This window comes from Pteronotus mesoamericanus, unplaced genomic scaffold, assembly GCF_021234165.1.
Source record: "Pteronotus mesoamericanus isolate MK-2021 breed Mesoamerican mustached bat unplaced genomic scaffold, CSHL_Meso_final contig_27, whole genome shotgun sequence".
In the NCBI taxonomy this organism is placed as follows: domain Eukaryota; kingdom Metazoa; phylum Chordata; class Mammalia; order Chiroptera; family Mormoopidae; genus Pteronotus; species Pteronotus mesoamericanus.
In genome coordinates, this window is record NW_026555115.1 from 997,682 (window position 1) to 1,010,074 (window position 12,393).

A 12,393-nucleotide genomic window follows, 5' to 3' on the forward strand; every position below is an offset into this window, starting at 1 on the left:
GTTTGGTTTGCCTCAGATTCCATAGCAGTGTGTGTATTCTGAGCTCATAGGGGCCCTCTTTTCTCCCTGACAGCCACTTATGGAAATCTACTGAGCACCTGTTTGTAGTGAGCACTGTGCCAGGTTTATTGCAAATGAGCTATGATTATATGAGATTAGAATAGTTTTTAAAAATCCCTCATTGTCTCACAGCTAGCAGGAGCCAAGAAGGTCTTCAAGCCTAGTCTTTCCAACCCTGAAGCCTATTATCTTTTAACTTCATTTTTCTGAATATTCAGAGGAATTTAGAACTCAAGCTAGATTTTCCTAAGCCTATTCTATATATAATCTCTTTGGTCAGATACATTAATAACACCAAGAATTTTGATTTACAAATTCAGGGGATTAAAGATTTGTGAGCTAGGATCTGCAAGAAAAACTTGAGATACTTTAATCTGTAGAAGAAAGGTTTGAGAAAAAATTAGTTGGTGGTATTTTCCAAACACTCAAAATCATTGCTAATTCAGAGCCCACTAACTTGGACATACATTAACAGAAAGTGTTAGAACTGGACTTTCTCTTTGCTGCTATTTTTAAAGGTAATATTCCTGTGCAATGGAAGAGTATAAAACAAGTTTGGAAGATGCCCCGACAACCCGGTTAAGAGAATGCGTTATTTTATGTAAATAAATATAGGAAGTTACTGAGTGAGTAATCTCATCCCCTCACGGCAAATGTCTCCCATGAACGTGACTCTGTGAGAACTTAGCTCTTATACTGTTATGGGTGCTGATGTTCAAAGGGATGCCAGCACTCAGCATGGCCTCTAGAATCCCTGAGGATAAGGGCCAGGGTAGTGATGCCACACTGGCTTTTGCTAGACCTGGGACCTTCTGACCCAGTGATGCTCTGGGGGATGGGGAGCGGGGCTGGAGGGTGCTGAAGCAGTATTCCACGGCCTAGCTTTCATCTTGGTCACTGACCCTTGCTCTAAGGGCTTAAATGTATTAAGAAATCAATCTTTAAAATATTCAATAATTCTGAATGCTCTTATCCCTCTGGCTATCTGAATTAATAAAGTCTGGCTGTACGTGAAAAAGAGCTACACAGAAGAAGGAAGTCAGCTGTTTTCTTTGGTTGCTGGAGTCAGAACAAAAAGCAGCAGATAGGGGTTTCAAAAGGAAAGGTTCATATTCAATTTAATTTCAGGAAGAACTTTCTAAAGATTAGAGCTGTTCTTTATCCATCCATTCTTTCATTATATTCAGTTAGCATGGACTATGTGTCAGGTGCTGTGCTGAGTACTGGTGATAGAGAAGAGATCAGATGCTCTATCAGCCTCTAATTATTATCAGCTTTGTCAGCATATAATTACCTACGGTGGAATAAGGGTAATATAGAACCAGGAATTGGCTTATATGGGAATATTGAGGAGATAAATAAAATTCATTCTGCACCTAGGATGCTTACAGTCTAATAACACCGATTTTGAGAATTATTGCCATTTTTCTGAATAACAGTTATGTATCCGGTGGAAGCAGCATGCTGTTTATTATGTGCTTTGCATCTAGTCCTCAAAACACCCCTGTGATGCTTTTATGATAACCGTTGATGAAAGTTATTTGATCTAATTTTCAGATGAGGAAACTAAAGCCATGTGCTGAGGCTCCTTATTCAAGGAGTATAAGGGGGAATGGTCATTGGTGAGCTGAGTGGGGATTTTAGATCATGCAGCCTAAGCTAACACTTGAAAAATTCCCAGTGGAAATGTTTCTCCAAAATGTCTTCCCTGCCACCACCACACAGAACCTCACCCTTCTAGGCTGCCCACACCCAGGCTGCACGTCTCCCTCTGAGGCACAATAACATCCTTCAAAGCTCTGGTGCCAGACAGTATTCTTAACCCAGGCACCTTCATCAGACTTCCCAAAAAAAGGAGGGCATAGAAATTACCATATCAGCTGCTAAGAGACTAAAAAGGCTCCATCTCCTTGGTAATATATTCGAGGTGTGAGTAAACAAGATCCTGACTCCACCCTGTAAGTGAGAGAGTCCCTACCATTCTGCTGCTCACATGCCGTGAACGGACCCAGGTGTGCTGAGATGTTGAGGCTTCAGCTCTCAGGTGGCCAGCGATCCTGGGACAGCTGGTGTTTTCCTCAGCAAGCCATATATTTTCTGTGTGTGCCATGGCTTTAAAAGGACTAGAGCCCTGGCTAGGTGGCTTAGGTGGCTCAGATTGCTGGAGTATAGCATCGTCTGGTACACCAAATATGTTGTAGATATGGTCTGGGCACATATCTAGGTTGCAGGTTTCATCCCTGGTCATGGCAGGTAATGTTGGCAACCAATTGATGTTTCTCACATCTCTCTCTGTCTCTCTCAAATCAATAAACATACCCTCACGTGAGGATTTTAAAAAAGGACTAGGAAGCTCTGCTGTAAATTATCTCATGAAATATCTGGGGCTCGTTGGTGACCAGTGAAAGAACCAACCTTGGGAGATAGAAAGAAAGCAAATAGGACAATGAGAAATAGGTGGGAGGGCCAACTAGGGTCACAAATGTAATTGGCGACCTTGGAGCAATAAAACCTTCTGGTCTGTCCAGCGACCCCAACCCTTGAACTCATTAGCAAGGTCCTGTTGGCAGCTGTTCTCTCAGCCAAAAATATGAAGAACTTGTCAAGATCAAGACTGAGGCAACTCATTTGAGATGCAAGGCTGGGCTGCCCCTTTGAACTTTGTTCCTATAGCAGCCATTTAATTATTTCGTGAGATCTTATACTTCTCTGAGGAAAAAACTGGCTTTGGAAGTACAATATCTAACCCTTTTTCAGGTTACAATATTTTTATGAACTGTGAGAAACTTACAGTACCTGAAAGAAACTACATAAAGAAGGTGTCAGCATTTTCAATACAAGCTCCATTTCCAAAGGTTTATGCACTCTGGAGAAATTTGCTTGAGGCTGAGACTTGGCATATAGTGCCTGAGTCCCTGACTGTCCACACCTCATTTCATAGGTGTTTACAGATGAGTCCTTCAAATTCAGTACATTTGGCATCTGTAATTTTTAGAAATAAAAATGGCTTTAATAGCAGGCAGTTTCTGAATTTAATGTCAGTGCACACAATTCTTCGAGAATCAGAGAAGTCGGGAATATCAAAAGTCCTATTTCATAGATTCTGGTATGACAAGAGTATGAAGATACCAGAAAACATTGGTGTCCTCAGAAGGACACCAGACTTGGACTGACTTAATCACTTTTCCTTCCCCAGATCCCTTCTTGCCGTATTTCCTGCCTTGAATGGTAGGCCCCGCCACCATACGTGGGTTTTGGTGTTTAGGGCCTTTCTTCAGAAAATCACTGACAAGACAGCCAAAAATCTTACTTTGTTTTTTGAGTCTCCATTTTAGGGGACTGGATGAAGTGCTCTCTGAGTAATAAAATACTTGGTGGGGGAGAGAGTTCTTAGAGAAACTCAGAAAAACATTCCCCCAAGAGGTGAAGTAAATTCCCGGAAGACCTTGGCATGAGCTCTGCAGATAGGATCTGAGAGGGCAGGGGAGAGCATTACTAGGCGATCGTGGTCCTCAGGAACCACGAAGATGAGGATGCGTAGACACCCTGTGTTTGGCAGCAGCTACCTAGATGCTGGGAATGTCAACAGTAGACACCAACTCAGGACAGGGAACTTGGGAACCAGCTAGAATCCCCTGGCCTGCACCGATTTCAGAGGAGAAGTTGGGCACCGTGCCAGGAGCAGGTGGCCATTCTCTGAGCCTTCTGCTCACAAGGCTTCCTCAGTGGCTATTAACTTAGTGGGCTCCACTTCTGGATTTACCTGTGCTTTTACGGGAATCAGTGTAGCTTCATGGTTAAGCACATCATCAAATCTAAGAGCTTTACTCACAGCTCAAAACATTGGGCAAGTTATTTAACCTTTTGGAGCTGTGATTCCTTGTTTGTGAATGGTGGTGCTAGCTCTTACCTTTAGAGTTGTGAAGATAAAGACAGATACACAGAATGCAGTGAACTCCTGGTGGCTGTAGTAAGCAGCCAAACGTGATGATCTTTCTTCACAAAACGAAAAGAGTCCCCAGCATCCTTCCATGATGAGGACTCTTTGGTCCCGGGGTAGGCAATACCAAAGGTGCTGGGAGGAAATTACTATGGCAGGCAGCCTGGCACATTTGTGGGACTGACACATCTCAGCTCTTACATCCCATGAATCTTTCATTCCCATCCTCAAAGGCTGATTCAGTTCTGATGAAGATCCATTTCTGTGTGAAGCTAAAATAGTTCAGACATTTAGAATTGCCCAAGTACAACATGTGAACATGCTAAATCTGAGTGTTGTATATCTAGGCTAAAATGAAGTAAGGACACTGAATTCTGACTGGCAGGGTCTTCCTTTTCAAACTCCTCTGGCAACACTTCCCCATGCAAACAGCTGATCATTTCTCAAAAGGCCATTCTGTAACAATTAAGTCTCCTTAATTGAGGAGAAAATGAATAGAGGAGGTAATGCATCATCTGTAAAGCTGGTCGAGAGTAAAGTTGACCAGGTGGAGGCCCTGAAATGAATGGGCCTAAACCTTAGCCCTTGTGATCCTGAGAAAGATCTCAGACTCTACCCACATGATTCAGGGCTCCACAGTCCCTGACCAGTCTCGGGTGCAACATCACATGAGACAGTTAAATGGCACCCTACTAAAGACAGGCTCTCTGTATCTCCCTACTAAATATCCCTTTTGGAGAATGAAGACTCTCTTTTGACAGGGGCTCATCTTCTGGGCTTCCAAAACCAAGCACCAAACTTACTAGAACCTGTAAATCCCAACTCTGTGCCTTCCCCTTTTACTTTTACTTTACTATTAGGAAATTCACAGAATTCTACTACTCAGAGCAAAGAGGTTTCAAGGTGGGGGGGAGGATGCACAAATTCTGGAGTTCAGATACTAACTGCTGAGCATCAAATGCAATTGTCTAAGAAAGATACTGAAGGACAAACTTTCTGCCTATCAGATATCTACTAATGCCTAAGTATACTGAGTATTTTGTATATTCACCATTCATTATTTTATTCTTTCAGCAATGCTAGGTATTCTAAATTTTAGAGATTTGGTGGCAAGCATATTTTATACTCACAGCAACTCTGTAAGAAACCTGAGATCTCGAGAGGTGAAGGATCTCATGTAAGCCTTCCCTCAGTTTCCAGCAGAAACCATACTCCCAGCCACAGTCCCATAAAGCACCGGAGAAATGTTAACTGTTGAGTCTCCTGATACAAAGATTACGTTGTATTCTGTTACCTTCCCACCATGCCTAACACAGTGCTGAGTTATGCTTCTTACCTAGTCCTAAACTTGTAAGATACTGATGTAAACTTTACTAAGGATGTTTCTTTCTAAGATTATCATATAAACAGGAGTTTTGTAGTATGTCAACCAGATCTTAGAAGCTGTCTCATTGGCTTGGATAAACCACACCACCATTTCAGAGATTAAATATACAATATTTTTTTCAGATAATGCATTTCTGAAGATGAGATATAATTAGCAGGATGTGTCACACACCTATGGTGAAATCAACATAATTTGTTTAAGTAAATAGTGGGATCCCTGGGAATGACAAGAAATTAGAAAGATACTGATGAGTTTTGTCATTGCATAAAGTATGAGTGAAAGACAGGAAGTGCCTCTGTAGTCTTCTCAGTAAGACTTCAAATGGCAATTGGGATAAATGAAGTCCATATGATAAGTGATACTGCCATGGGTAAAGTAACTTTGGGGATGACCCTTATAGTATATGAGCTACTTGTCCTCACAGTTAAATTGAGAGGCCATAGACTTAATTAACAGTAGAATGGATGATAAATCATATAAGGGGGATGTACAATTACCTTTGTTAGGACATCACTTCAATTTGTTATTATGCTCATTACTCTTATTTCAGTTAATAAATTTTACTTAATTGGTTGAAGTCATATGATTCCCAATTGAAATAAGGGTTATCAAAAGTAATTTTTGGTCTCTAATGACTATTCTTTTTCTATTATAACTCTAGAGAACCATTAGGGTATATGTACATATGCCTCTTGTTGCCAGTAACAGCTGGCTTTCTTACCTTCTATTATGTGAAGGGAATATTTTCATGTTCAATTAAATGTCTGTTTCATGCCACTCACCAGAAATTTACGACACCATTAATACTGCATCTTTCTTCTAGGTGCCCCCTTTCCTCCAGATCAGATCCAAATGCCCAAAATCCTTTTATCCTTTTATGTGAGCCACCTCTAATCCCCACTATGTTACTCTGTCTAGAATCAAACTGCCAGATGAGGACCCTGGACAGTGGGATCGGAACCTTCCCGCTACCAGACTCGGGAGCTCGCTCAACAGGACGGTACATATGCCAGTCAGACTCCCCAGAGGACACTGAGCCCATCCTGTGTCTCCAGCCAGCCCTTTGTGCAACACCTTCCATCCGAGCCCAGACCCTTGAAAGGAAAGTGCCTTCCTCCACCGACAGCCAGGGCTCTGCAGACAACGCCATTGTTCATTCCACATCCGACCCCATCATGGCTGCCAGGGCAGTGCGACCTCTTCAGAGTCGCCTCCCCAAACCAGCCTCTGCAGGTAAGATGCCTATTACCTTCCGAATTATATTGCTTTTCTACCAAAATAATGCACTTGCTGACAGTGCAAAACAGGCAGCAGAAATGGTTTCCACCAGAAACCCAGGGAGTGACCTCTGCCCAATGGAAAAGTGGATGCATGAAAATCCCTGCATGTCCTCAACCAAAAAGTGAAAAGACAAGCATTAAACATTATCCGCTCTTTGCATTATATTAAGGAGTGTACTACATATAAAGGAAATAAGCATGTAGATACAGGTTTATGGATATATAAATTGAGTAAGAAAAAAACCACACAACATACACATGGGCTTTTGTCATTTCAAACTTAATTCTGAATATAGACCAATGGAGGCACAGCATAAATTTAACTGAAATGTTGTTTTCCTTCCAAGCAGACACATATGTCTTCTGACATAATCCTATCCTGTTCAAATATATTTATATGTTGAATGATAAAAGAACTTATTTGGATACATCAGCAGTATATTGTGCACTAACTGCAATAGGATGGAGCAAGCCTTCCCACCAAGAAGGACCATCTTTGGTTACCATCAGTTGAAACAAGCTTTCATTATTAAAGACAGGACCAGGCTAAGGGTCTAAGTTTTTTTATTGTCCCCTCGAGATTAAAAATACTTATTGCTGCTCAAGATGACACTCTAATTTTTAACTGGTATGGCCAATGTTACATTTATGACAAACACAGGCATATGAAATAGAATTCTACAGATTTTCATTTATTATTTGATGATGAGAAAAGAGCCAAAGTAGAAATTATATTATAGGCTTTTGAAAAATTAGAAAAGAAGACTTTTAATTAAACATCTTTGAATAAATGTGATTGGCTGAGGTCTTCCTTCATACTGTAATACTAACCACCATGAATGTTTCATCACAAACTTCTGCTCATTTCAAGCAAAGGCTATGTATTAAAAAGCTGGAATGCATATTATTTTTGAAATAAATGTATTGTTAATTAATGGCACAGCCTCCAGATATTCAGGAATGAAATCTTAGTTATAGATTATGTGCTTCATGCCTGAATAGTCACATGTGTGACCTCAATTCAGCAGCGGGCTGCCGAGTAGACGCCATGATTAAACACTGTCATTATAACAAATTGAATAGAAACTGCAGGCCTTGAATTGCTGTATAAGAAGGGGATAGGAAGGAGATTGTTCTGATCTTGCTGCAATATTCACAGCACCAGTTTGTGTCTTAATTAAATTGCCATGAAGAGTTGTAAAAAAGTAGTATATGGCAGAGCATGAGATCAACATGATGCCGGATACTTTTGTATCACCGGTCCTGGCACTTCCTGTCCACCCAGTGATATTGTCACTGTGGTTCAGAGGCACAGCCAGATTTCCAAGGCTTCTCTCTTTTCTGTGGCCATTGGTTACTCATTCTAAAAAATAAGGAATGGAGGACTGGCTGAACCAAAAGGAAAGTGGTTTAGAGCAGTCACTTTCTACTTAATGTATGAACTTGAATTGGTTTTTCTCTTATCCCCATATCAAAAATGGTAGTAACTGTACATATCTCAGCGTCGATGAAAATACACCTATGTACTTTGCTTCTGCTCGCAAGCAAAACAGCGTAAACAGGCTATCTCAGCATGCCCTGTTAATTACCATTGACGATGGAGGGTAATAACAGCCTCTCCTTTCTGTCATGAGAAGGAATACACTCTGCAGGCTATCTTACTTGTATAGGTAATGCAAGAACTTTCTTTAATTGTTCTCTGTTAATTACATCCTTTCTCCTGAAAATGTGATCCATGGGCCAACATCATCAGCATCATCTGGGAACTTGTCAGAAATGCAGAATCTCAGACCCACCCCAAACCTACTGAATCAGAATCTGCAATTTAACAAAAACTCAGCTGACCATACATGCAAATCAAAGCTAGACAAGTATGACCCCGCAGGATTTTTAAGGACTTCTGAGCAAATTTCCTAACCTTAACATTTAAAATGATCTTCAAAGATATTCTAGGAAAATAAGGGTTCCCTGCTCAAACATGTTGGGGACAGTCTGCAAATTTAAATCACTTTTTGGAAGTTATGACAGTCCCTATTAGCACAATGAAGGCTCTGAGAAGTGCTCCAGAAAGGAAATCTGTTAATTATTTGATGAATAACACTATTTGAGAACTAGTCAATGTTTCCCAGTTTGCCCATTGAACCTTTCATTAACATGAAAAGCTTATCAACATTTTATGTAAGGGTGGTCCAAGGACAGTTGGCCTTTCGGTCTCCAAGGTGGACATCCTCTCCAGATGCACAGAGTTATGCAGACATATCTGTTACCACATACTAGCAGGGTGCAGAATGTTGGGAAATGCAGCTTTCACCACATTTGGATCTTTTTATTATTTCTGAATATCTTCCCTATTGCCTTCCCTGAATTTACATAGAGCTGAAGAAAGTTGACTGTAATTTCATTTACATTTCCTCGTTTAGGAAAAATCAATTCCCAAAAGGAGAATGAAGCAGAGGCAAGGCCTCAGACTTGCTCATCATTTGAATATGCTGAAAACACCATGGCCAAGGAGCTCCTTCCAGACTGGAGGGCTGAAGACCCCCCTGGAGACACCCAGGTGAGGGGGAGGCCAACAGGAGGGCAGACTCCACCTGTTGGTTCTGATTGCGCAAAGTGAACTCCTTAAATATTTTTGTGATAGATGTAATCTTAAGTCAAATCTGTTGGTGGTTTAGTAACTAAAAACCTAGGCCCAAGGCTCACTCTTAGTCCTGAATTATTAAGTAACACCATGTGTTCTGGAGCAGAATTCAAAGTGCTTTCAGGGATCGGCACCCGGATTCTTCATATATGGATGTGCTGCCCTGATTAGATGTTGTGGAAGAGGCATTTACTCTCCTGAGCCATAAAAGTACCATTTAGAATGATTGGATGGTATTTTTTTCATTATCTCCTCAGTGACCTTAACCTTTACCTTGTTCCCATGAGACAGGTAAAGCAGGTATAATTGGACTCCTTTTAGAGATGAATAAACTAAGGCCTAGGGTGGTCTAATAACTTCCCAGGAACAGTAAGACCTGCACTTCTTTAATCTCTGTCATTTCTGCTATTGGTTCCTCATCCACCCTGAGAAGGCGCACGCAGGCCCCTTCCTATGTGACTGGGCTTAGGGAGAAGCTCATGGCTCAGGGACTCCTTGATCATCCCTCTGGTTACTTGGTATTTCCTTCTCTACCCCCTCCCATTTACCAATTTCAGCTAATTATCTGGGCCACATCCAGCCTGTTCACTATGTCTCAACTTGTCCTGGGGCTGGCCTTCTTTGGGGTCTTTGGTGGTACCCAGCAGTGAGAGGGTGGGAGGAAGGATGTAAGGACCAAGTGCCAGGGCTTCGCAGCCCTTCCATGACCCTTTCTGCTCTGTTTCCTTGGTTTTCCCAATCCCAACATTAGGGAGGAAACTCTAAAAGAGATCCAGAGTTGGTTGGAGAAACAGTTTAGAAACAACACATGGTAACAGTGGTGAAGAGGTTTGGGCAATTCCAAGAAAGAGAGAGTTGCTCAGTGATGTCCCCTAGAAATGTGATGGCGGGGCACTCCTCCCACAACATCTGCATCCTCTGAACACAAACTTCTCTGGGGGCCCCTTCCTCATCCTCTTCCACCAGCTCTGTCCATTAGGAATCCTGCCCTGTCTTGTAAGAATCACCACCGCAGCTTGGGACTTAGAACTCTGCCTCATTGACTGCCAGGGAAGGAAAGCTTACAGCACGAGTTAGCTTTATATTTCCAGTACCTAGCACAGTACTTGGTTCTACTCGTGTTTGTTGAACAGAGGGACGAAAAAAATGCATCTCCTCATACCCATAAAGTGTTACTGGAGTCCCACAGGAACTTTAGGCATGGGGCTTCTTTGGAACCATAGCCCATAGACTTGTCATCTTTAATGGGCATCACCCTTGCTAGACTACTGGTATCTCCTATGTTGAGCCTGGTACCCCCAGAACCTAGTACATGGCTTGGCACAGAGTAGATACTCAATAAGCAGCTGTTAAATGGATGGATGAGTAGTAAATGAATGAAGGAATAAAGGACATTAATAAGTGCTTGAATTTATAACCGCAGCTGAGAGAGCTCACATCCTGACATGTGTTTTTATAATTTCCAACCAAATGACACTCTCCCAAAGAGACTTTAGAGACCCATCCCATACATCTGTGCCTGAACTCTCTGGGGTAGATGGGGAATAAGAGGCTCTGACAAGGAAGTCTGCAAACACCCTGATTCTATACACAGGAGCACTGTCCTAGGTCCACTATTCTGCCTGGGAAAACTGCCCATAGAGTGTCCACTGCCCCCACAGCTCCTGAACGTGGCATGATCACAACCCCAGTTCCACCTTGGAGGGTCAGGCTGTGTGTGCATGTGAGCAAAAGGGGAGACTGAGTCCCTGCGTCTGACCTCTGTCAGGAGACTTTGAGGATTATGTCAGATTAGCAGTTGTGTACTTTCCTAAAGGCCCCTACCCTTTCAGAGGCTGGAGGAAAATGATAAATTAAGCAAACATTTATTCTTTTGTTCCCAAGGTTGATTTTTTTCTCATACACTTTGATACTTGAAGCCAACGATGAGATCAGTTAAATAAATAAGCCATTATGGTTGGAACAGCAACTCTAATAGGCACTTGAGAAAAATAAGACCCCATAAAGAAGTGTACAAAATGCAGAGCAGGTAATGTGGGGACTTTCCTATGCCTGGGACAATGGCCGTGTGGTCACTGGCTTCATTAGCGCAGGCCTGCTTCTGCAGCTGCGGTAATGAGTAGACTGTGCCAGCTCCGCAGACAGACAGGCGAGCAGAGTTGTGCTTGGGGGTGGGGCAGCGGGAATGGCATTCTGTGCACACAGCATCAGCCAAGTAGGAACTGTTTCATGTCCTCGCAGCATTTTCTGCCCCAGTTTGGTTTGCGTGAATAACCTTAACAGTCTCATATTACTCATTTAGGACAAGGTACCCAGAATGTGTTCATACTCTGCCAGCGGTGGCAGTGATAGTGACAGTGACCGGACTATGGAAATAATGGTTTTGGAGCTGGAAGGGGCGAGTTAGTGAAAGCAATGAAGAGCGCCACCCCAGGTAATGCACGGCGAACACATGGGACGTTCGGGCTCCTCTGTCTGGGGAGCCGCTGAGTATGCCTTTCACTGAGCTCTGCCTCCCCCTCCTCCCCTTGATTTTACATCTTAGCTCTGTGTTGCTCCTGAGATCTAATTTTCTGGCACGTACAGAAGATTGTCTGTGCACATCAATTTGTTTCCTGGTATAATCTTCATGACATTGCAGTGCAGTCTGTAAGGATATTTCCAAATCTGGCATCTCCCACAAAGTCTCCAACTGAGTTATCTCAGTCATGAAGGAATGACTATAAAGATAAGTTTGTACTTAATTACATCCTTTGGCAAGTTAAATCATCCTGTGAGCCCTGGATAGAATTTCTAGGCTCTTTGCTCACATCATGCTGTGTGGCTCTGGACCTGTTAGCTGTGACATTATGAGCAGGTCTGATTATGAGGCTGAAACTCCCTCATGCTATTTCTATCAGAATTGGAATTGGCAGTAGAAAAATCTTCATCCCAAGGCATTTAAAAACGTGTGTATTCAGATGGCATTTCCTTACAGATACAAGAGGACAGATGTACCCCTAACACGAGATGTGACCTGGGTCTGTTTTTCTTCTCATCTTTTCTGAATTTTTAGAAATATCTTAATGATGCAATGAAGAATTAT

General features: G+C 42.2%; 1 protein-coding gene across 2 annotated transcripts in view; it reads left to right on the top strand.

Moving 5' to 3' along the window:
• The window catches only part of NCKAP5 (NCK associated protein 5), a 750,489-nt gene extending 738,774 nt beyond the window's left edge, over nucleotides 1-11,715 (top strand). For both annotated transcript variants that reach the window (XM_054574978.1, XM_054574979.1), the window contains 3 exons: nucleotides 6,306-6,620; nucleotides 9,088-9,224; nucleotides 11,611-11,715. In XM_054574978.1, the coding sequence (XP_054430953.1) occupies nucleotides 6,306-6,620; nucleotides 9,088-9,224; nucleotides 11,611-11,715 (557 nt within the window). The remainder of the gene's footprint in view (nucleotides 1-6,305; nucleotides 6,621-9,087; nucleotides 9,225-11,610) is intronic.
• The last annotated feature ends 678 nt before the right edge of the window (nucleotides 11,716-12,393 follow it).